Source organism: Oncorhynchus masou, chromosome 17 (genome assembly GCF_036934945.1).
Source record: "Oncorhynchus masou masou isolate Uvic2021 chromosome 17, UVic_Omas_1.1, whole genome shotgun sequence".
Lineage (NCBI taxonomy): Eukaryota > Metazoa > Chordata > Actinopteri > Salmoniformes > Salmonidae > Oncorhynchus > Oncorhynchus masou.
Genome location: NC_088228.1, coordinates 13439600 through 13466141, shown reverse-complemented (window position 1 = coordinate 13466141; position 26542 = coordinate 13439600). Strand labels below are relative to the sequence as shown.

The 26542-nt window shown below is 44.3% G+C and overlaps 1 protein-coding gene across 2 annotated transcripts in view; it reads right to left on the bottom strand.

Annotated features, from left to right (window-relative positions):
• The window catches only part of LOC135558526 (3',5'-cyclic-AMP phosphodiesterase 4D-like), a 79185-nt gene that overhangs the window by 21791 nt on the left and 30852 nt on the right, over positions 1–26542 (bottom strand). For both annotated transcript variants that reach the window (XM_064992389.1, XM_064992388.1), the window contains exon 2: positions 7001–7189. In XM_064992389.1, the coding sequence (XP_064848461.1) occupies positions 7001–7189 (189 nt within the window). The remainder of the gene's footprint in view (positions 1–7000; positions 7190–26542) is intronic.

Here is a 26542-nt window from a genome sequence, read left to right as displayed (position 1 = left end):
GGTCACATATACATAATCAGCAAATGTTATTGCAGGTGTAGCGAATTGCTTGTGTTCCTAGCTCCAAAAGTGCAGTAGTATCTTAAAATGATTCACAACAATACACACATCTGAAAGTAAAAGAATGGAATTAAGAGTGGCATTGACTAAAATACAGGAGAATAGAATACAGTATATACATATGAGATGAGTAAAGCAGTATGTAAACATAATTTAAACAGTATTAAAGTGACTAGTGTTCCATTATTAAAGTGGCTAGTGATTCCAAGTTTATGTATATACGGCAGGAGCCTCTAAGGTGCAGTGTTGTGTAACAGGGTGGATGCCGGCTAGTGATGGCTATTTAAGAGTCTGATGGCCTTAAGATTGAAGCTATTTTTCAGTCTCTCAGTCCCAGCTTTGATTTGTTGCACCTGTACTGACCTCGCCTTCTGGATGATAGCGGGGTGAACAGGCTGTGGCTCGGGTGATTGATGTACTTGATGATCTTATTGGCCTTCCTGTAACATCAGGTGCTGTAGGTGTCCTGGAGGGCAGGTAGTTTGCCCCCGGTGATGCTTTGGGCAGACCGCACCACCCTCTGGAGAGCCCTGCAGTTGCAGGCAGTGCAGTTGCCGTACCAGGCTGACAGTATGCTCTCAATTGCGCATCTGTAAAAGTTTGAGGGTTGTAGGGGCCAAGCCAAATTTCTTCAGTCTCCTGAGGTTGAAGAGGCGCTGTTGCGCCTTCTTCACCACACTGTCTGTGTGGGTGGACCATTCCAGATCGTCAGTGATGTGTACACTGAGGAACTTGAAGCTTTCCACCTTCTCAACTGCGGTCCCTTCAATATGGATAGGGGCGTGCTCACTCGGCTGTTTCCTGAAGTCCACGATCAGCTCCTTTTGGTGACGATGAGTGAGAGGTTATTTTCCTGGCACCACTCTCCCAGGGCCCTTAACTCCTCCCTGTAGGCTGTCTAGTCAGTGTACAGGAGGGGGCTGAGCATGCACCCTTGTGGGGCTTCTGTGTTGACAATCAGCGAAGTGGAGGTGTTATCTATGGTGTTGAATGCTGCACTATAGTCAATGAACAGCATTCTTACATAGGTATTCCTCTTGTCCAGAGGGCATAGGGCAGTGTGCAGTACCATGGCTATTGCATCGTCTGTGGATCTATTGGGGCGGTAAGCATATTCAAGTGGGTCTAGGGTATCAGGAAAGGTAGAGGTGATATGATCCTTAACCAGCCTCTCAAAGAACTTCATGATGACAGAAGTAAGTGCTATGGGGCAATAGTCATTTAGTTCAGTTACTTTTGCATTCTTGGGTACAGGAACAATGGTGGCCATCTTGAAGCAAGTGGGGGCAGCAGACTGGGATAGGGAGAGATTTAATATGTCCGTAAACACTCCAGCCAGCTGGTCTGCGCATGCTCTGAGGACACGGCTAGGGATGCCGTCTGGGCCGACAGCCCTGCGAGGGTTAACAACCTTAAACTTCTTCCTCACGTTGGTTACGGAGAAGAAGATTCCAAAGTCCTTAGTAGTGGCCCGCATCGGTGACACTGGGTTGTCCTCAAAGTGGGCAAAGAAGGAAGACATCAGACATCAGTGAAGACATCAGTGTCCACGATGTGGCTGGTTTTCCCTAGACCGTGATTGTCTGTAGACCCTAAAACATATGTCTCGGGTCGGAGCCTTTAAATTGCGACTCCGTTTTGATTGTTTTGCCTGTTTGATTGTAATTCAGCCATAGTCACCTTGCCATGGTTAAATACTGTGGTTCGCACTTTCAGTTTTGCTCGAATGCGGCCATCTATCCACTGTTTCTGGATTGGTTAGGTTTTAATAGTCACAGTAGGTACAACATTTCCTATACACTTCCTGATGAACTCAGTCACCGTATCTGTGTATTTGTCAATGTTATTCTCAGAGGCTAACCGGAACATATCCCAGTCCGCGTGATCAAAACAATCTTGAAGCATGGATTCCGATTGGACAGACCAGTTTTGAATAGACCTTAGCACGGCAGTGACTATAACCGAAGAGAATTTTCTTGGGAGGTAATACAGTCGGCATTTGATTGTGAGGTATTCTAGGTTGGGTGAACAAAGGACTTGATTTTCTGTATGTTATCACAATCACACCATGAGTAGTTAATCATGAAACATACACCCCCGCCTTTCTTCTTCCCGGGGAGTTCTTTATTCTTGCCGGCACAATGTACTGAGAACCCAGATGGCTGAATAAATATATATCCTGAGAGAGCCATGTTTCTGTGAAACAGAGTATGTTACAATCCCTGATGTCTCACTGGAAGGAGATCCTCGCCCTGAGCTCGTCTACTTTATTATCCGTAGACTGAACATGAGTGAGTAATATACTCAGAAGCAATGGATGGTGTGTTGAATTCCTGTTCGTAACGCTGGTGAGTTACCGCCGCTCTGATATCCAAAAGTTCTTTCTGGCTGTATGTAATAACACCAAAAAAGTATGTGCTTATAATATAAGAAATAACACACCAAAAAAACTAAATACTGCAAGTTGCTTAGGAGCTAGACACAGAGCTGCCATGTCTGTCTGCGCCATCTACATCCTTGTTTTTTAAAGAAAAGCTCATTTTTTTGTCCATTAAAATAACATCAAATTGATCAGAAATACAGTGTAGACATTGTTAATGTTGTAAATGACTATTAAAGCTGGAAATGGCAGATTTTTTAATGGAATATCCACATAGGCTTACAGAGGCCCATTATCAGTAACCATCACTCCTGTGTTCCAATGGCACGTTGTGAGCTAATCCAAGTTTATCATTTTAAAAGGCTAATTGATCACTAGTGTCAGGATTTGGCCAGGGTTGTTCCGGGTTTTGGTCACTAGATGCCCCCATTGTGCTTTTTGACCTTATGTTTTTTCCCTTGTTCCCCATTATTATTTGCACCTGTACCTCGTTTTCCCCTGATTGTATTTAAACCCTTAGTTTCCCTCCGTTCTGTGCTCTGTGTTTGTATGTTAGCACCCAGCCCTAGTGTTCTGTGTTTTCTTGTCGATTCCGGTGGATGCTCTTGTGGAATTCTGTTTTTGTTTTTGAGTGTCTCTTGAGGCTTTTTTGTGCTATTCCTACCACCTTTTGGATTTGCCATTTTTGTATTTAAGGACTTCTCCTTTTTACTTTATTAAATACACCGTCTTAAGTACTGCTGTGTCTGCCTCATCTTCTGGGTTCTGCTGACTATTCGTGGCTCAGTTGGTTAAGTGACTGTTTCTCACTCCGGAGACCCAGGTTCGTAACCGGGTCCTGACAACTAGAAAACCCTTTTGCAATTATGTTAGCAATAAAACTGGCCTTCTTTAAACCCGTTGAGTATCTGGAGCATCAGCATTTGTGTGTTTGATTACAGGTTCAAAATGGCCAGAAACAAAACACTTTCTTCTGAAAGACCCCGGTGCACAACTGAGCAAGAGGACAAGTACATTAGTGTTTAGTTTGAGAAACAGACGCCTCACATGTCCTCCACTGGCAGCTTCATTAAATAGTACCCGCAAAACACCAATCTCAACGTCAACAGTGAAGAGGCGATTCCGGGATGCTGGCATTCTAGGCAGAGTTGCAAAGAAAAAGCCATATTGCTGTTCAGTGTATGTTCTTTTGCCCATCTTAATCTTTTATTTTTATTAGCCAGTCTGAGATATGGCTTTTTCAAAATCAAAATAATGAAAATGGCTGTCTGGTAGCCTCAATAAATAGAGAAAGATTTGTAGTTGAATATGTCGTTGCATGTACAGATTTGTTTTTTACTTGACTTGAAAAAACTTGTGACTCGACTTGTTCTTAGATTGCATGACTTAAGTCTTGACCTGTTATACTTGGGACACGACTTGAGACTCGGACCTTGTGACTCAACTTGCTTGTGACTCGAATAATAGTGACTTGGTCCCACCTCTGTACAGTAGCTAGCTACATCAAACCTATCATCTGGTTTGCTTGGTTAGCAAGGTAGGAATTAAGCTAGCTAGCCTGTTATGCTAAATATGATGCTAACTATTTAGCTAGCTAACGTCAGCAAGCTAAATTGATGGCTCTGTTTTGCATGTTATTTTGGCATAAATACATGTCACATAACAGTTTGCAAACAATGTAAAAAAAAATATACAAAAAATAATTGACTTAATAAAGCTGCATACAAACTTGGTCTCACCCACAATAATTTGGTCCCTTTTCCCTCAGAATTTTGCCTATTGACTTAGTGGTGCTCATGTAGCCTATAGCCTGTTTTAGATAAATGTAATCATCTATTGTAAGAGCTTTCATTGTCTGCTTATATGCCCCCTTCATTTATCCTACGGTTCTGACTTAGTGTTAAGAGAGAATATTGTAAAAACGGCTCATGTTCGGGATCCTGTCGCTGTACATTTCAAAAGTGCTGAACAAATAGTTATATTGACTATGTCTGTCCAAGCTCGCTCATTAATGTCTTAATCAAAATTACGGATTGCTTCTTATCCCGCCGTCATCCCCTTATGCCATAGTTTGTGCATCTCAATTGTCAGTAGAAACCACATTTGTTTAATCCAGTCAGCCATATCAGCTATGGTTTTTAAAAGGCAGTAAATGAGGCTGAATGAACTGTTTCAATGCCAGACAAGGCTCGCTGGTAGCCCGGTGTAGCATTGGTAAGGTGTTGCGACTGCTGTGGGATGCCTTTTATGGCCCTAACATTTTGTGGGAACCTTTTGTGACCATTATAATGCAATTAATTTATTGTTTAGTGTTGTGTTGTGTAGTGGCTTTGCTGGCATGCATCATTTACATGCTACACACCTACTCATTCAAGGGTTTTTCTTTATTTGAACTGTTTTCTACATTGTAGAATAATTGTGAAGACATCAAAACTATGAAATAACACATATCGACTCATGTAGAAACCAAACAAGTGTTAAACAAATCAAATGTATTTGATGACAGCTTTGCACACACTTGGCATTCTCTCAACCTGCTTCATGAGGTAGTCACCTGGAATGCATTTCAATTAACAGGTGTGCCTTGTTAAGTTTTATTGTGGATTTTCTTTCCATCTTAATGCGATTATGCCAATCAGTAGTGTTGTGACAAGGTAGGGGTGGTATACAGGAGATGGCCCTATTTGTTAAAAGACCAAGTCCATGTTAAGGCAAGAACAACTCAAATAAGCAAAGAGAAACAGTTCATCATTACCTTAAGACATGCAGAAAATGTCAAGAACTTTAAACGTTTCTTCAAGTGCAGTCGCAAAAACCAACAAGCACTATGATGGTCGAATTCATGGTCAAATTCATGGCCTTCATGGTCGAATTGCTGCAAAGAAACCACTACTAAGGGACACCAATAATGAGAAGAGACTTGCTTGGGCCAAGAAACACGAGCAATGAACATTAGACTGGTGGAAATCTGTCCTTAGGTCTGAAAATGTGAGATTTTTGCTTTCAACAGCTGTGTCTTTGTGGGACACAGAGTAGATGAATGGATTAACCAGCATGGCTACCTCAGCATTCTGTAGTGATACGCCATCCCATCTGGTTTGCGCATAGTGGAACTATCATTTGGACAATGAACCAACACACCTCCAGGCTATTTGACCAAGAAGGAGAGTGATGAGTGATGGAGTGCTGCATCAGATGACCTGTCCTCCACAATCACCTGACCTCAAGCCAATTGAGATGGTTTGGAATGAGTTGGACCGCAGAGTAAAGGAAAAGCAGCCAACAAGTGCTCAGCATATGTGAGAACTCATTGGAAAAGCATTCCAGGTGAAGCTGGTTGAGAGAATGCCAAGAGTGTGCAAAGCTGTCATCAAGGCAAAGGGTGGCTACTTTGAAGAATCTAAAATCTAAAATATATTTTGATTTGTTTAAAACAAAATTGGTTACTACATGATTCTATATGTGGTATTTAATAGTGTTGATGTCTTCACTATTATTCTACAATGTAGAAACTAGTAAAAAATAAAGAAAAACCCTTGAATGAGTAGGTATGTCCAAACCTTTGACTGGTACTGTATATAATGGGCAAAAAAACATATTGTTATTAATTAAGTTAATTATAGTGGAAGCAAGCTATCAAAGTTGACCTCCGGCCCTCCTCATCTTCCCACTCTTCTTCTCAAAAGGAACAGAACATAGACTGTAGTCAAGTCAGCGCGCAAGATTAAATTATTTTCGGAAGAAGCCTTTGACTCTCCTCCTTGAACTGTCACCATAGGCCTACACAGCCATTGGTTAAGCAGCACACAAACATGTTTTTGATCAGCAAGAGCAGAGCAGGCCGGGGCTCAGGGTTGGAATGTCCATTGCCGTTTGCAATGCAGCCTAGTTTTATTTACACCATCCCAGCAGCTATCTTAGATATACAACTTTGCTCTGTGCTTCTCCCAGTATGCACTTCGTAGCCTATAGGCTATGGATCATTTGATTGAGACCACACTAAATAGCCTATAGGCGCATATGATAGTGCACATGATAGCAGAGAATCAGAGATGAGGGGTGGCATCGGGCACACAACGATATAAATATCCTAATAAGCAACTAATTCTAAAACACTGAGAAATATAGACATTTCATCAATTACAAATGATATTACTCTCGCCTGGACTAGATTTAAAAAAGACTAAACCCTCCTCTTGACTGAAATTGAAAAAGCATGACCCCACTTTCCTCCAGAGAACCATTCTGTACATTTCTATCCATTCCTTGCTGTGATTATACAGTTAAAGGGAAAGCTTTCAATGGGCCTAACATATTCCCCATGTTTTGCTATCGGAATTCCCTTTTGGAAAGTGATCCAAGAAGCAATTCCCTTCCACATATAATTGTATCTGTTCCACAAAACCATATCTGTATATAACCTTGGGCATTACAAGAAGTGGAGACCTTGCAGCATCAAGGCCTACATTGAGACATCTCTGCCATGATGCTTCAATAGATGTGAGTGGAAGGTGAAAGGTCACAGAGGGAGACAGTACCAATATGAGGGGGGGCACTTACAGATCACTGGCAGTGGACGAGTTCCTCGAGGGGGCCTTGGGTGAGAGGTCAAAGTCTGAGTCGGAGCGGTAGAGGAAGGACTCACGGCGCTGGCTGTGGTAGTTGGCCTGGAGCACCAGGCCGGAGCTGGGACTGGCCGGAGGGTCCAGGGGGCTGCGCCCCACCGACAAGCCATTCTCAGCATCAAAACTATGGGGAAAGAGAAAGAGGGAGAGAGCAGATGAGAAAACAATTCACAGTTTCAAACTTGTAGCCTAAATCAAAGTTCCAAAACAACAATAAAAATCTAAGAACTGTTCAGATTACAGTAAATATGAATTTGACATACAACACCCTAAGGGTATCACCCTTTAATGAGAGTGAGGAGAGTATGGTGAAGAGTAACCTGAGATGGGAGAGTGATCGAGAATAGGCCACAGTGGCTCTCAACATGTACCATGATTTAGCATGTCTTTCAATGAAAGCTGCTTATTATCATCATCACTATCATTTATAATTGTAATAACCATGCTCCAAAAATCATCCACGTCACAAATGATGCTCCATCACTCAATAAATGGAACGCACCTTGTGCACACAGAACAAACACACACTCAGTTAAAGCACAATACACAACAGGTTTTAATCATTCGCAACAAGGCACTTTCCTTCGAGACTGACGTCAAGTCAGACATCACCAACGGGACAAAGGAATCAAACCCCTCCTTTCTCCCCTCTAAACAAATTGAGTGCGTTTGAGAAGCCCAAACTAAAAATATCAATGGCGTCAATAATAGCACAAACCCTTTCAACAACGAAGGTGATTTATCAAAAGCACAGGAAATGGACGCATACAAAAAAAGGCCCATCATTGTTCTGAGTCACACCAAATTACCTCCATATGACGGAAACAAACGAGTGGTTGAGAGGGTGAAAAAACCTGTATAATAATACATTGTGGAGTTGACTGCGTCAGAAAAGTATATCTGAATGGTGTTGGCTGGTCAGACTATGGGAACTGGCTGTTTGATGACGAGGGTCGGCCTGAGGCACCAGCTGCACAGATTCACAGATCTGTAAACCATCTTTAAGGCCATTCAAATGGATAGGAATGGATCCATATACATTAAGATTAGTGCAGCTCTGCACCGCCGAGCCCAGGTTGACATGCAAAAACAGTTCTCTTTGATAATAATGCATCTCACTAGTCTAAAGGGGCGTAGTCTCCCTGTCTCCTTCCCTTCATCTGCAACAGATCTTAAAAACACATATGAAACCCAAGGAGATTCCCAAATGAATTCTACACTACATATCTACCCCATCACATCTACCAGCATTTTCAGATCTGTACAAAGGGAAGGAGACAAGATATGGAAGCCACTAGACTGTTGAGACACAGCCAAGAGTCTGCACTGCCTACAGCAGAGGGTCATGATGATGGTCCATCTTTGGCCAAATAAAGGCATTTCTCATTCTCGGCGCGGTTCCACCTTGATCCACATCCACATTCCAACAACCTCCACTATAACATCCAAGCTTAGCGCCACTTGGTATGCAGGTTCTGATGAACTCCAGAGCTGGAAAATCGGTACTTTAGCAAACAACCATTGCGGTAACTGTGGCTGTTTTTGGACAGAAACTGGATGTAGCCTAAGCCCTTTGCAAATAAATAGTGCAAAGTGATATGAAAAAATAAAACCCTCATGCTAAAACAGTTTGAATTGACTTGAAATTGAAACTAACCAAGCCAGAACTGTCCCCGTAGATGTCTCTCAATTATATGAGGAAATTACACAACATTAACGTCTCTCTTCTGTCAGATGAGCTATTACACAGCAATAAAACTGGCATCCAGTGCTTTAATAATGGCAAAGTCAAACTCTCGGCTCTGGTTCAACTGAACCTAATTGGGAACCCCACTGGGGGTATTTATTGCTACCTGTCGGGTGCAGACATGGAATTGATAGATACATTGCCTAGTGAATGTCTACACACCCCTCCTCAACATCTCCATCACCATATATGTTTTTGCTACCAGTTATTCCATTAGAGTCTAAGCCAATGAACAAATATTTGGGGCCTTACTGCTATTAGCCCATACAAATGCATTGAATAACAGATTCATTATGTGGAACAACAGATAGTCGGCCTAAATTAAAAAACTAAATTAAAAACGAAAGTCTTGGGACAAATCCATTACACAACACAACGCAGATGTTGGCACAAGATGGAGGGAATGTTGGAGCATATTAAACTAATTAAATGACAGTTAATGAAAATGTACATATTGAATTTATTATACAGGAGAGAAAAAAAATCTGAAATTCTACAGCACAACGGCAGAGTCATGTCTTAAGTGTAAAACTAACAATGACTCAATAATCCATGCTTACACGGAATGCTAAAAAGTCCAAAAGTTATGGGCGGAGCTAGAAAGTGGGCTATCAGAAGTATTTCAATGTAAACTTACTTTCAATCCATCTGTCTGCATATTTCAAAATATGGCATATTGGGGTGTAGTCAAATACCCAATGGGCTGGACGATTCTCTTTTCATCACTCATCTTGAAAAAAACGTATACAAAAAAACCCTGCCATCATTAACACAATGGAAAAATCAAATGTTTTTTTAATTAAAATATGAAAATAGTATAGTGTTTCTGTAAGTTGTTCGTATGTGTATGTTTGTAACTGTTTGAGATTTTAAAAATATTACATGAATATATAAAAAATTATGTTTTTCCAAGAGGTGTTGAGTGTTCCTGAGTGTTCCAGCCTCAGTCCTGATTTGCTTGAACATCAGAGACAAGGTTTGAATATTGTTGTCCATCAATGACACCCAATTCCCAAACAAATTTACTGAGCTTGAGTAATTTTGACAAAAACAATGGATAAATGTTGCCCTAAGAGTTGTGAAAAGTTGGCAGAATCTGATTCAAAATTATTCACAGCTGTAATGGCTGCCAAAGGTGCTTCCCCCAAATATTAACTCTGGGGTGTGAAGATATACAATAACGACATCTTCTTATTATTCTTATTTTTTATTCATTAGGAACATTTTCTATAATTTTTGTTTGAGTTTTAAAATACAGAGTAGGTTGTGTAAATTGGTAGGAAAACATTTCCATTTATTCCATTTTGAGATGTAATTTTAAGGCAGCAAAATGTGAAGACTGTGCAAGTGGTGTGGTCATTGGATTGCTGAAACACCTGTTATATTAAATACATCACATTGTAAGGTACTATGTCTATATGCAGTACCACGATTTATACTGTATATTTGATTTATTTTCTGTTTGTACGAAAATGGTTTGCTCCCACAGACAGTGAATCACGTGGACATGGCTTGCTATATAAAGCAGGAGGACAGGCATCGGGCATTCAGTTACTGTTGGATTGCACGTTAGAATGGGCAAAACGAGTGACCTAAGCGACTTTGAGCGTGGAATGATCGTGGGTGCCAGGCGCGCCGGTTCTAGTATCTCAGAAACGGCTGGCCTCCGGGCTTTCCACGGGCTTTCCACACACAACAGTGTCTAGGGTTTACAGAGAATGGTGCGACAAACAAAAAACATCCAGACAGAGGCAGTCCTGTGGGTGAAAACAACTTGTTCAATGAGAGGTGGAAGAAGAATCGTGCAAGCTAACAGGTGGGCCACAAACAGGCAAATAACTGCTCAGTACAACAGTGGTGTGCAGAACAGTAAATTGGAATGCACTACTTGTCAGTACTTGTCACAGATGGGCTATTGCAGCAGACGACCACACTGGGTTCCACTCCTATCAGCTAAAGACAAGAAGTAGCTACTAAAACAATTGGATACCACGAAATTGGGGAGAAAAAGGGGTAAAAGTAAAAAAAAAAAAAAACTGCAACAATATTTTTGGGGTGGGAACTATACCCATGTAGATTTTACCCATGTCAAATTTACAAATGTAAAAATGGGCACTCCATGCACTCCATACATTTTCCCACCCACTTCATTCCCTGGGATGTTGCATTAAGACAAGATGCTGGTCTATCACATTGTGTCATGTGAGACAGAATACACAGAGAGAGACAGAATACACAGAGCGAGACGGAATACACAGAGCGAGACGGAATACACAGAGCGAGACGGAATACACAGAGAGAGACAGAATACACAGAGACAGAATACACAGAGAGAGAATACACAGAGAGAGACAGAATACACAGAGAGAGACATAATACACAGAGAGAGACAGAATACACAGAGAACGACAGAATACAGAGAGAGAGAGAGAGAGACAGAATACACAGACAGAGAGAGACATAATACACAGAGAGAGACAGGGGAAAGTAACTGTTCAATCCTGAGACAAGCAGAGAGAGATGATGAGAGAAAGGGAGAGAGAGTGAGAGAGAGAGAGAGAGAGAGAGAGCATTCTACATTGGCAAGAATGACGTGGCATTGCGAGGGGAGCTGTGTGTGTATGTGATAGTGAGAGTGTGAGAATGAGAAGAAGGTATTCTAAAGATACCTGTGCTGTCGCTGTCTCTCCCTCCTCCCTAATGGTGCATCTCTCCCTGCTCTGGCTGATTCCACACGCTCTAGCTGTCTCCGACTCCGCTCGCTTCTTCATCTGCTAAAAATAGCCTCTTCGTGCAGGAAATAGAATCAGAGATTCTAAAAATAGGTTTTCAGGTGGAAAGGGTTCCCTCTCTCTCTCTCTCTCTCTCTCTTGCTCTCTCTCTCTCTCTGTCTCCCTCTGCATCGACGATACCAGATTCTTCCCTCCATTCATTCATATTTATGGCGGGTTTCTATTTGAAGCAGATGTCAGGTTAAATTTAGTCTCCATAAACAAATCTCTGCCCCTGTCATTCCCTCGATGCCACTTACAGAGCTTTTCCCTCGGAGGCCCGGCTCAAAGTCTTCTGAGTGGGCCTTCTGACTTAATCATCAGGTTGGATTTTGTTTACCTTTGACTTGAGTACTACACAGTGACAGTGTACTACTGTCAACTTGCCTAGTTGTTTAGTGGAAACCATGCTCTACGAGAGTACACAGTGACAGCGTACTACAGTCAACTTGCCTAGTTGTTTAGTGGAAACCATGCTCTATATGTATGTATGCTATTTTGGAAATGTTAAACGATGCCAAGCCATATCAACAAACATGACTGCAATCTTTTCAAATGTACACTTATAGACATAGACACAGAACTTAGTTTTTGCTATCTATGAAGACCACAAGTCTTACACGTACAACCTCAGGCTTCTACATGGAGGTGTGACACCATAATGAAATGCTGAATATATCAGATGTGTATTTGTTTGGTGTTCAGGGTCAAGTTCAGAGCAGAGGATGCTCCCCTACAGCACCACCATGGCTCTTTGTGCTTCTGGACTCCATTGTCTTCTCATTCCCATGCTCACCAGTCACACCCTCAGGAACAAACACAAAGTGTGAAAAGAAATGAAAAGTAAGGAAAGGGAAACAGTCCAGAATAACCCTGGGCAGTGGGGGTTCAACACTATATGGGCATAGTGAGTGATCTGAGAGCTGTAGTATTATGTTGAGAGACTGTTTTTTCTTCTTCTTGGGCTTTGCTGAAATCACAAGTCTCGAATGAACTCAATCGAGTTCCCTAGAACAACGGAGAGATGGTAGTAGAAACAGCTATTGATATTCTCATGATAGGCCTTCACATTGAAGAAGATTGTGTGATACTGCAGTAGTGCAAAACACACATTTCCCCACTAGGAATCAATACCATGCACTCAGTGGCCAGTTTATTCTGTACACATCCTGTTTACTAAAATGTATCACTCCTACAGACAGTGAGTCACGTGGCTGTGGCTTGCTATATAAAGCAGGAGGACAGGCATCGAGGCATTCAGTTACTGTTTGATTGAACATTAGAATGGGCAAAACAAGTGATCTTAGCGAGTGGTATGATCGTTGGCGCCCTGCATGCCGGATCCAGTATCTCAGAAACGGCCACCATCCTGGTGTCACGACATCTGCCGAGGTCGAAGCCTCTCCTTTTTCGGACGGTGCTCGGCGGTCAATGTTACAGGTCTTCTAGCCATCATTGATCCATTTTTCATTTTCCATTGATTTTGTCTTGTCTTCCTACACACCTGGTTTCAATCCCATTCATTACCTGTTGTGTATTTAACCCTCTGTTTCCCCTCATGTCTTTGTCAGAGATTGTTTGTTATTCAGTGTTGTGTTGTTTGTATTGGTGCGCGACGGGTCCTCGTACCCACTTTGTTTTATTGTTACATTTAGTGTTGGAGTTATGTTTCGTTTATTGTTATTGAATAACTCCCTTACATTCGGTTGGATTCTCCTGCGCCTGACTTCCCTGCCACATATACACACGACTCTGACAGAATCTCTGACCAAAAAATAAGGTCAGCAGGAGAAGGTCATGGAGGTGGAAGAGCGCGTCATGGAACATACGGAGATGATTGACAATCTGAGCGCCGCCATGGATCGCGTTGTCCAGAATATGGACCGCTGGTAGAGACAGGGAGTTTTTCCAGCGCCTCCACCAGCACAACCGGGGTCTCCCCTGAGTGCTCTTTCCCTGCCTGAACCCAGCAGGATACATTTATCTCTGCCTGAACCCAGCAGGATCCATTTATCCCTGCCTGAACCCAGCAGGAACCATTTATCCCTGCCTAAGGGGTACGACGGAGATACTGCTGGCTGCCAGGGTTTTCTCCTCAAACTAAGCTTGTATCTGGGCACGGTCCACCCAGCTCCATCGGACCGTGAGAAGAGTTACGCCCTCGTCTTTCTCCTGTACCCATGGAGTTGGGAGGGAAGGTGCGCAGGGAGACCGGAGGGGGTTCCCGCTCAAGCACCATATGTCAAATCAAATCAAATCAAATGTATTTATATAGCCCTTCGTACATTAGCTGATATCTCAAAGAGCTGTACAGAAACCCAGCCTAAAACCCCAAACAGCAAGCAATGCAGGCGTAGAAGCACGGTGGCTAGGAAAAACTCCCTAGAAAGGCCAAAACCTAGGAAGAAACCTAGAGAGGAACCAGGCTATGTGGGGTGGCCAGTCCTCTTCTGGCTGTGCCGGGTGGAGATTATAACAGAACATGGCCAAAATGTTCAAATGTTCATAAATGACCAGCGTGGTCAATAATAATAAGGCAGAACAGTTGAAACTGGAGCAGCAGCACGGCCAGGTGGACTTGGGACAGCAAGGAGGTATCATGTCAAGTAGTCCTGGAGCATGGTCCTAGGGCTCAGGTCCTCCGAGAGAGAGAAAGAGAGATTTAGAGAGAGCACATGTGGGGTGGCCAGTCCTCTTCTGGCTGTGCCGGGTGGAGATTATAACAGAACATGGCCAAGATGTTCAAATGTTCATAAATGACCAGCATGATCGCATATCTGGTCGCAGAGGTCACACTGCTGGTCGGTGCCAGGTTGGTTCCTCTGGGAATCAAGGCAGCAGGCAGGGCACTCTGGCGTCACCCCAGGTGAGTAGGCACCATTCTCATCCAGAGCCCTCTGTTGCACATATGTTTGTCTCTGTCACTTTTCCTGAATTTTCCCCGCGTTCCCAGCACAAGGCGCTAGTAGATTCCGGCGCGGCTGGGAATTTCATTAATAAAAGTTTAGCTCATAGTTTAGGGATCCCAATTGTTCCTGTGGATATGCCTTTCCCCATTCATGCCTTAGATAGTCGGCCATTAGGGTCAGGGTTGATCAGGGAGGCCACCGCTCCTTTGCTAATGGTAATGCAAGGGGGGTCACAAGGAAAATTAGTTTTTTCCTTATTGATTCTACTGCGTATTTTGTGGTGCTAGGCCTACCCTGGTTAGCTTGTCATAACCCCACTGTTTCTTGGCCAGAGAGGGCTCTCACGGGGTGGTCGCGAGAGTGCTCAGGTAGGTTGTTTAGGGGTTTCCGTTGGTGCTACTACGGTGGAAAGTCCAGACCATGTCTCTACCGTGCACACTCTCCCAGAATATGCCGATTTGGCTCTCGCCTTCTGTAAAAAGAGGGTGACTCAATTACCACCTCATCGATGGGGGGATTGTGCAATAGATCTCCTGGTAGACGCTGCATTTCTCAGGAGTCACGTGTATCCCCTGTCGCAAGCGGAGACGGTGGCTATGGAGACATATGTCTCCGAATCCCTGCGTCAGGGGTACATTCGGCCTTCCATTTCACCCGTCTCCTCGAGTTTCCTTTTTGTGAAGAAGAAGCACGGGCGGTTTGCGCCCGTGCATTGATTATCGTGGTCTCAATAAAATCACGGTGAGATATAGCTTCTTCACTAAACTGGATCTCAGGAGTGCGTACAATCTGGTGCGTATTCGGAAGAGAGACGAGTGGAAGACGGCATTTAGCACCACCTCAGGGCATTATGAGTACCTCGTCATGCCATATGGGTTGATGAATGCTCCATCGGTCTTCCAATAATTTGTAGACAAGATTTTCAGAGACCTGCACGGGCGTAGTGGTGTATATCGATGATATTCTGATATACTCCGCTACATGCGCCTAGCATGTGTCCCTGGTGCGCAAAGTGCTTGGTCGCCTGTTGGAGCATGATCTATATGTCAAGGCTGAGAAATGCTTGTTCTTCCAACAATCTGTCTCCTTCCCAGGGCATCGGATTTCCACGTCAGGAGTGGAGATGGAGAGCGACCGCATTGCAGCCGTGTGTAATTGGCCGACTCCCACCACGGTAAAGGAGGTGCAGCCAACTACTACCGGAGGTTTATCCGGGGTTTTGGTCAGGTTGCTGCTCCCATTACCTCACTGCTAAAGCGGGGCCCGGTGCGCTTGCAGTGGTCAGTTGAGGCAAACAGGGCTTTTAGGCAGACTCTGTTTACCTGAAGACTCTGTTTAACTCGGTTCCTGTGTTGGCTCATCCGGATCCCTCTTTGCCATTCATAGTGGAGGTGGACGCATCCGAAGCTGGGATAGGAGCAGTGCTCTCTCAGCGTTCGGGTACGCCACTGAAGCGAAACTATGATGTGGGGGACCGGGAGCTGTTGGCTGTCATAAAAGCCTTGAAGGCATGGAGACATTGGCTTGAGGGGGCTGAACATCCCTTTCTCATCTGGACTGACCATCGCAATCTGGAGTACATCCGGGAGGCGAGGAGATTGAATCCTAGTCAGGCAAGGTGGCCATATTTTTCACTCGTTTTGTGTTTACCCTCTCTTACAGACCAGGCTCCCAGAACGTTAAGGCAGACGCACTGTCCCGGCTGTATGACACAGAGGAGCGGTCCATGGATCACACTCCCATACTCCCGGCTTCTTGTTTGGTGGCGCCGGTAGTGTGGGAGCTGGACGCAGACATTGAGCGGGCGTCACGTGCAGAGCCCTCTCCCCCTCAGTGTCCAGCTGGGCATCTGTATGTTCCATCTGTATGTTCCGCGACCGACTAATCTATTGGGCCCACACGTTACCCTCCTCTGGTCATCCTGGGATAGGTCGGACGGTGCGCTGTCTTGATGGGAGGTACTGTTGGCCCACTTTATCTAAGGACGTGAGGATTTATGTTTCCTCCTGCTCAGTGTGCGCCCAGTGCAAGACTCTTAGACACCTGCCCAGAGGTAAGTTACAACCCTTACCCGTTCCACAACGGCCGTGGTCGCACCTGTCGGTGGATTTTTTTAACTGATCTTCCACCTTCACAGGGTAACACCACGATCCTGGTCATTGTGGATCGTTTTTCTAAGTCCTGTCATCTCCTTCCTTTGCCCAGTCTCCCTACGGCCTTACAAACTGTGGAGGCCCTATTCACACACGTTTTCCAGCACTATGGGGTGCCTGAAGATATATTGTCTGATCGGGGTCCCCAGTTCACATCAAGGGTCTGGAAGGCATTCATGGAACGTCTGGGGGTCTCGGTCAGCCTTACCTCAGGTTTTCACCCCGAGAGTAATGGGTAGGTGGAGAGAGTTAACCAGGATGTGGGTAGGTTTCTGCGGTCTTATTGCCAGGACCAGCCTGAGGAGTGGGCGAAGTTCGTGCCCTGGGCAGAGATGCCCCAGAACTCGCTACGCCACTCCTCAAATAACCTTTATCCCTTTCAATGTGTATTAGGGTATCAGCCGGTTCTGGCAATTGGTGGACAATTGGTTCCGGTGCCCGGAGGAAACCTGGGAAGCCGCCCACGTCCACCTTCAGTGCGCCATACTGCGCCAGAAAGTTGGCGCAGACCGTCACCACAGTGAGGCCCCGGTGTTCGCACCAGGGGACAGGGTCTGTCTCTCGATCCAAAACCTGCCCCTCCGCCTGCTCTCGGAAGCTGGGTCCACGGTTTGTGGGGCCATTTAATGTCCTGAGGAGAGTGAACGAGGTACGTTATAGGTTACAGCTACCCACTAATTACCATATTAACCCCTCCTTCCATGTGTCTCTCCTCAGGCCGGTGGTGGCTGGTCCACTCCAGGAGGCTGAAGTGCGGGATGTTCCTCCACCCCCTCTGGACATCGAGGAGGTCCCGGCGTACTCAGTTTGATCCATCTTGGATTCGAGACGTTGGGCGAGGGGCCTTCAGTACCTCGTAGACTGGTAGGGGTACGGTCTGGAGGAGAGATGCTGGGTTCCGGTGGAGGACACTGCTGGAGCCACACGTCAAAGCCTTGTTAATGAGAGGTCGAAGGAGAATGGCAAAAATTGTGCAAGCTAACAGGCAGGCCACAAACAGACAAATAACGGTGCAGAACAACGTCTCGGAACGCACAACTCATCCATCCTTGTCACAGAATGTTTCCTACTTGTAGAATCCATGCCCCGAAGAATTCGTACAAGGGGGGTCCGACCCGGTACTAGATGTGTGTACCTAATAAACTGTCTGGTGAGTGTATAGTCATTCATTCTCGTCTAGAATTGAAGCAAGTTACTGTGCAATCCAAGAGCTTTTGTGTATAGAAAGGCAGTAGACCGAGGGCCAGACAGACAGACATAAAGGCAGACCCGCAGGAGAAAATATAATGTTTCTCTGAAACACACCTGCTTCTCCTCTGTTCAAAAGTCCACATTCCAGGTGAAACGTTTCATGAAAGAAAAGGAGGTGTGTTACTTAACGAGCAGCTTGGTAAGTGAGCGTGATTGATGTCAGGCTGTCAGTAGGTGGGTTACCTGACACCCCGCCTGCGTCACTGCATGTCACAGCTGCATCAATTCCAGCTGGGGAACATTTGAGCACAGGAGCACCCTGCCTGCACTGTGGAAGGTCTAGCTCGTCCCTCTGAGGCACAGTATTATATGAGAGGCAGAGGTGAGTAAGAGTATCCCCGTAAAACCTGGCCTGTCATCCTACTACTCCTCATCTGACTCCTCATCCATCATACTCATCCACAGAACTCTCCAGACATACACCATTACACCAGACTGGCTGGTCAGCACCGTACAGTTAGTTATACCAGACCGGCTGGTCAGCACCGTGCAGTTAGGTACACCAGACTGGCTGGTCAGCACCGTACAGTTAGGTACACCAGACCGGCTGGTCAGCACCGTACAGTTAGTTATACCAGACCGGCTGGTCAGCACCGTACAGTTAGTTATACCAGACCGGCTGGTCAGCACCGTACAGTTAGTTATACCAGACCGGCTGGTCAGCACCGTACAGTTAGGTACACCAGACCGGCTGGTCAGCACCGTACAGTTAGTTATACCAGACCGGCTGGTCAGCACCGTACAGTTAGTTATACCAGACCGGCTGGTCAGCACCGTACAGTTAGGTACACCAGACCGGCTGGTCAGCACCGTACAGTTAGTTATACCAGACCGGCTGGTCAGCACCGTACAGTTAGTTATACCAGACCGGCTGGTCAGCACCGTACAGTTAGTTATACCAGACCGCTGGTCAGCACCGTACAGTTAGTTATACCAGACCGGCTGGTCAGCACCGTACAGTTAGTTATACCAGACCGGCTGCTCAACACCGTACAGTTAGTTATACCAGACCGGCTGGTCAGCACCGTACAGTTAGGTACACCAGACCGGCTGGTCAGCACCGTACAGTTAGTTATACCAGACCGGCTGGTCAGCACCGTACAGTTAGTTATACCAGACCGGCTGGTCAGCACCGTACAGTTAGTTATACCAGACCGGCTGGTCAGCACCGTACAGTTAGTTATACCAGACCGGCTGGTCAGCACCGTACAGTTAGTTATACCAGACCGGCTGGTCAGCACCGTACAGTTAGTTATACCAGACCGGCTGGTCAGCACCATACAGTTAGTTATACTAGACTGGCTGGTCAGCACCGTACAGTTAGTTATACCAGACCGGCTGGTCAGCACCGTACAGTTAGTTATACCAGACCGGCTGGTCAGCACCGTACAGTTAGGTACACCAGACCGGCTGCTCAACACCGTACAGTTAGTTATACCAGACCGGCTGGTCAGCACCATACAGTTAGTTATACTAGACTGGCTGGTCAGCACCGTACAGTTAGTTATACCAGACCGGCTGGTCAGCACCGTACAGTTAGTTATACCAGACCGGCTGGTCAGCACCGTACAGTTAGGTACACCAGACCGGCTGCTCAACACCGTACAGTTAGTTATACCAGACCGGCTGGTCAGCACCATACCATTTTCTATGTCAATATCTGGTAAACAGAAGGCTGTAAATTAAAGCCGAACCCAGTGTCTCCCTTTCTTTAAATGAGAAGTGCTGACTCTGACAAAGTTGTGGTAAGATTGCATTGTCTTGTTATTAACTCCATTGCACCTGCAAGGGTACTATAAAGAGCGACACTGCCAATACACCAACAAAAATAGCGAGCAACAGAGTTGTACACAGGATTGACGGCATCATCACTTGTAAGGTCAAGACAAAATAATTAGATATGGCATTAGATGTTAGGCCGCAGGCAGGGTGAGGAGAGGAGGTAACGAGGGGTACTGAGGTGAAACTATAGGCCGGTTGGGTTAGGACACTCCCTAGCTGCTGAGGTTGAATGAGAGGCCTACTGGGATACAGTTCCTGGTTCAGCCTGTCCGCTGTGAGTCTAGTCTTCATTGTTCCTAATCAGACATTCGAGAGGTCGTGACCCTCGCATGGGGAATGGGCTTGGGCCAGGAGAGTCTAAGTATAGGCTCAGAGAACATACTCAGTTCACTGATTATTTTTTTAATGGACTATACACGATGGGCGTATCGGTCTAAGGCACTGCATCTCAGTACTAGAGGTGTCACTACAGACCCTGGTTTGATTCCAGGCTGTATCACAACCGAGTCCCATAGGGCGGCGCATAATTGGCCCAGTGTCGTCCGGGGTAGGCCGTCATTGTAAATAAGAATTTGTTCTTAACTGACTTGCCTAGTTAAATAAAAACATAAAAAAAACTGCTTATAAACATTATTACATAGTTTGTTTACTAGTAAGTCAAGTAAAAACATGTATTAGGCCTGTTCCTGATTTTGTAAATATTAATTAGTACATAAACATGTAATGGTGAATAATTACTAAGAATTCATTAATGGCTAATAAACTATTTAATAATGGTTTATGAGCAATTTACCCTCAAATAAAGACATATCATGTATTTGTTCATTTGATTTGGCACGTCTTATTGCAGGAGCAGCCAAGAGGAGAAGCAGCCAAAAAATATGAAAAATCACAATCTGGGTCTGTATAATCAGCACTTGTGCATTTTGGCTCACCCTTTGAATGGTTTTGCATAAATTTCTGTCTGCACTCACTTTCACTCTGTTTATATTACTTAACTGGGCGGCTATGTACTGTACGTTTCTTGTATTGTTGCTAATGTCCATGCACCATAGTCTTAGTGTGGGTACACACCGTTCTAGAGCTCATTAACTGAATCTAACTCAAATGAAATCAAATTTGGCAGGCCAAGGACCAGAGCATTAACCACAGAGCAAGACATTACAGGACTTCCCATTAACATACAGTGAATCATAGGCACACAAAAAATGTCCCATCTCCAAAGACAGCTAATTAATTGTTGTGTTTGGGCTATACACACGCACACACACAGGCACACACTCCCTGCTGCACAATACATCTGTATGACTCTATAAACACATGTTCCTAGATGGGGAATTCCACGGCTGTGCCGGGTCATGTTATGGGGATGCGATGAGCACAGATGATGTGTATTCTAAGTTCTCTATGATTGTTTTAATCACCGTCTCCAAGCACGAGCCTTTTACTTCTGACCAAATACAGGCCCCAGCCTAACCGACGCCATAAATATGTCATTACGTACATAAATAAGATACTAATACTGATTAAAACAAAAAGAGGCCCACGTAAACAAAGTACATAAGCACAATTCTGTTCTCACGTACGCTTCTAGCATAACAGTGTATTGTGAAGAGGACGTTTGCTTCGGTATGGCTGAAGCGAGTTGAGAACCTCAGAGCCATAATTCACAAAAGAGCAGCCTAACTACAAAACAGAGTAGTTAGGCAGGGGAAATTAGTCCCGGGATCAGCTAGTACAGTGTGTGTTTCAGGGCTGAGGTGAAGGGAAGGGAGGCGGTCTGGAATTAAACTCAGATGACTGGTGTGAGGAAAAGTAGCAGAGGAAACACCGTTGGGATAGGGTTATTATTACTGTAAACATCTTCGGCGTTAACACATGTAGCATTACGTTATGTGGCATTAGCAACAAATGTACACGGAAACGATTGTCATATGCGCTAATGAGCTAGTATTTGCTATGGCCTCACATTCAGGGTTTCTCGGGAGTGGCTGTGAAAGCGTTTCACATCTTCTTGAATCTGGAGATCTCCTTAGTGGACAGTTAAGTCCGGGGGTATTAGGAAAGCATCCACTCTGGGGAGTCAAGAGAGTAATTCAATCATGACAGAACTCTCAGTGAGCCTGTAACAAATTACCCAGGTGCACACCATAGGAGTGCAACCCAATACCACCAAGACCTCAGTCTGTGAATAGATAGATGGATGCCTGTGAGGATCTCCAAGATCCACCATTACGAACCTACTCAGAGGTGATTTAAAAAAAGCTTGGAAGTTTCTCTAGACACATTTATATAAACGAGTCCTCTCTTGGCTGTTAACCGGCACTTCCCTTGCCAGAGGAATGAGAGCTGTATTCTGTGGAAGAGGCTTGATTACTTTATAATCTGTGAAAGTGAGGTGTTTCGTATGCCAGCTAATGGCTTGAATTATTTTATCGAGAGCTCATTGATGTAACATTCCATGGAATTAAGCAATTGTCGACCTATGGTGCCAAAGCGATATTTAAGTCTAATCTAATTTTTCACTTTTTCTAAGAAAGTGTTTCTACATTCTGACAAAAACAATTGCTGTCTGCATTTGGCCTCAAAAAAATCCGAACGAGCCCAGGATTCATATTATCTAAATTTGACATATCAAGCATTAAGATTTTTTCCACTCACTTCAAGTTGAGTAGGACGAGGTAGTTAATTTCTTTCTACTCTGTGTTCCAGGAAGTATACTGTAGAATACTGGAGATCATGACAAAAGCAACCTCAATTACCTCATTCACTTACCACTAGCCAAAACTGTCTGTGCCCCAAAACCCTTTACTCACATGAAATTACTCACATGAAACCAAGACAGACCAGACACAAAAACCTCATATGTGTGTGCTGTCAATGTCTCATTTAGAAATAATCCTAAGGCTCCATTGAATTTGTCAACTCCCCCTTGTGCCATAACTTGCACAAATGTCATTGCCACTTGATATTTGTATTTGGCCTTTTATGGAGCGTGTTGGGGGAATGAAATGAAAGGGCATTCGACAAACAGCTGGATCTGAACAGTTGAGGAAACAGAGGTGGGACAGCATAGCTAAAACAGATTTAATAAACAAATGGACTCCCTCAACTGGTTTTTCGCATTCAATTTAAAGTGAGGATACACTGTGACCACTCTAGTCTGCCTCCCTCAAGCATATTACAGCAGCTGGTAATATGATTTTAACGGGAAATGGTTTTTCAATTAATAGAGTGAGATTGATCCATAGGATGTTCACAAAGCATGACAGTTAATCACTATGATTCACTCTGGAATCTTCTAAAAAACAGGTGGTACATTTACAGTGGCAGTGAGGTTCTACAAATAACCCCAAAAGATCCCCTGTCAGCTGAAGTACGCCATCACAGCTCCCCCAAGAAAAAACTGGTGTTATGGAGGGAAGCAGATGTGCCCAACACTTTGAACAAAAATATAAACGCGACATGTAAATTGTTGGTCCCATGTTTCATGAGCTGAAATAAACGACCCCAGAAATGTTCCATACGCACAAGCTTATTTCTCTCAAATTTTGTGCACAAATTTGTTTACATCCATGTTAGTGAGCATTTCTTCTTTGCTAAAATAATCCATTCACCTGAAAGGTGTGGCATATAAAGAAGTGGATTAAACAAAAGTATCATTACACGGGTGCACCTTGTGCTGGGCACAATAAACGGCCACTCTAAAATGTGCAGTTAGTTACACAACACAATGCCACAGATGTCTCAAGGGAGTGTGCAATTGGCATGCTGACTGCAGGAGTGTCCACCAGAGCTGTTGACAGATAATTTAATGCTAATTTCTCTACCATAAGCTGCCTCCAACATAATTTTAGAGAATTTGGCAGTACGTTCAACCGGCCTCGCAGCCGCAGACCACGTGTAACCACACCAGCCCAGGACCTCCACATCCGGCTTCTTCATCTGCGGGATCGTCTGAAACCAGCCACCCGGACAGCTGATGAAACTGTGAAACTGTCCAAAACCATCTCAGGGAAGCTCATATGCATGCTTGTCGTCCTCACAAGGGTCTTGATCTGACTGCAATTCAGTGTCGTAACTGACTTCAGTGGGAAAATGCTAACCTTCAATGGCCACTGGCACGCTGGAGAAGTGAGCTCTTCACAAATGAATCACGGTTTCAACTGTACCGGGCAGATGGCAGACATCATGTATGGTGTCATGTGAGCGAGCAGTTTGCTGATGTCAACATTGTGAACAGAGTGCCCTATGGTGGCGATGGGCCATCACCTCATGTTTCAGCATAATCATTTAAGGTATCTTTGACCAACAGATGCATGTCTGTATTCCCAGTCATGTGAAATCCATGGTTTAAGGGCCTAATTTATTTATTTACATTGACTGATTTCCTTGTATGAACTGTAAAAAAAAAAAAAATGTTGCATTTGCGTTTATATTTTTGTTCAGTGTAAATATCTTACCTACTCGGAACTCGCCTAATCATAACATCATATGTAACATAAAATATGGCATAACATGACATATAGCGGGAAAAACAATATGAATCTAATTTCTGTGCAGTAAAGTGGAATGTCTCTACTGTAAATCATAGACAGTTGAATCGTAACATGCCGCCGGTAGGGTGCGAGACCGGTGTTTGCTGCCAGACTCATTTGTATCCATCCTCCCCATACAATTCCACCCCTCATAAACCTACATCTGAAGGTGCACCTATGCAGACAATATATATGAGAGAGGGCCTAACCTTGCCTGACGACTCAAACTGAATTGTTCCACTGCTCTATGTTCGCTGCAGACTTCAGTCTGAGCCTGCCATAGTTGAAGTCATTTGTGGTGACGTCAAAATGAGGGGTGTTGTACAAAACAAAGTCATCAGCAATTGAATCATCTCTAACCAGAGTATCAAAGCCAATTACGAATTTACGAAATGCTGCTTTACCCACGTGTGTTCGGGCTCTGGCCCAACTCATTGGTTTCTGGATCGGTTAGAATGTGTTCGCGTTCTAAAAATCATTGGGGAGGTATTCAGGTCCAGACTTATTGTGGAGAAGAAACTAACGTCCATGGAAGTGACGTAGCATTTGGCCGGAGCAAGGAGTCTGGGTAGCCAGGCAAGGCCTGACCGTAGTGTGAACCCCTATATCTCCAGATGGTAGTTTAATAACCGCGTCAACTTCTCTTACGTTTTATTCTGAGAATAAATATCCCCTCGGGAGAGGAGGAGAGCGGGGGGAACAATCCATGTAAAGGGTAAAGCTCTTGGTGTACGGACATAGGCACTCCTACAGATGATGAGGGATTAGATTACCAGTTAGACATTTGATGGATTGTCATTTTGCTTTACTTAAGACATCTAAGATCAGGGACAAGTAACACAAAGTTCCAAAATCATTTTCTCCTCGGTTCTCCAACAGAAGTCCATGTGCACAAATAACAACATACAGAAAGCCATTTTTAAAGCCCTAGTCCTCCAGAGCAGACAGCACAAAAATGGGTGGTGAACAAGCAGCCCAAGGAGACTGGTTACAACAACAAGGAGCTTCTTTATTTGGGTTCTGTTATCGATTGCCCTCAAACCACTGATGATGGAGCACCAGACCAGCTGTTAGCCTCTCACAGTCAGGGGGGCCATTTTGCTCTCTGGAGACGAAGGCTGGGTTGAGGAGTTAATCAGAAGCTCACAGGAGTCCCCTTGTTCTAGAACTCCCACCAGTTGCCCAACCCTTGTTCAAGAACTCACATCCAGTGTTTCCCTTTGGATTTTTTTTTCAGCAGCGGGTACCGTAGGGGGGTGTGGTAGTGGATGTTGCCAATAGCACGTTCTCCAGCCTAAACAGTTTGAGCCACTCCTCTTAGCTGTTGCTGTTTTATTGCTAATTTCCTGCAATTTTAGACATTTTGCCATGTGACGGAGCAAAAATGTTACAGTTTTAAAGCTAGTTTCCTGCAATTCAACACATTTTGCCTCAGCGCTGAGAGAAAATGTGTAGTTTAAAAGCAAATTTTCTGCCAGTCTACACATTTTGCCATGGCTTATCCCATGTTCTTATGCTATCTGAATGACTCAAACATTATAAGAAAATCAATGGATGCACCGTGCCGTGACATTTTAACATGTTTGATTCTCCCTGACTATCTGGTTTTTATTCTGGTGGTTGTTAGTTCTCAAAGATGATCTTATTTAAAAATATATATAGCTGCTTTTCTACAACAAATATATATAGATAATTTGACATCATGTTCTTGGAAGTGGCGGCCACAATTTAGCAATTGAGGCCTGCCAATGCTAACTTACAGTTTTTTCCAACTGCTTACACACAAAATCTTTTCATGTCACACAATTTTTGAAACCTCTCACTCAAAGTGCAAAACTACACACCAAATATCCAAAACCATAAGCTATTTCTCAGCGTTTGACTCAGTTGTCAATTGCATAAAACACTTTTTTCAAAACACTACACACAATTATCTACCTAAAACACAAAAATCTAACAGGAAGTGACTTGCTTTCCTTTTCCAAACACAACCAATCAAAATGCTACACTTATTCACCAGGTCACACACACTCCTCACATGTGCAAACACTAATAGCTTAACTGATCACTAACCAATCACTGCTTTACTGTAGTATAGGCCTATAAATAGGTCAAAGGTCAGATGACCTGTTTTGAACAATGGATGCCAACAATGGACAGAGAGCAAGAGGAGTAGGAGGGAGAGGAAGAGGATGAGGGCAAAGAAGAGAAGGAAGGAGAGCCATCTCTGATGAGATTAGGGCAAAACTTGTTGATCATGTGATCAACCACGGTTTGACCATGAGAGAGGCTGGACTGAGAGTCCAGCCCAACTTGAGTCGATTTA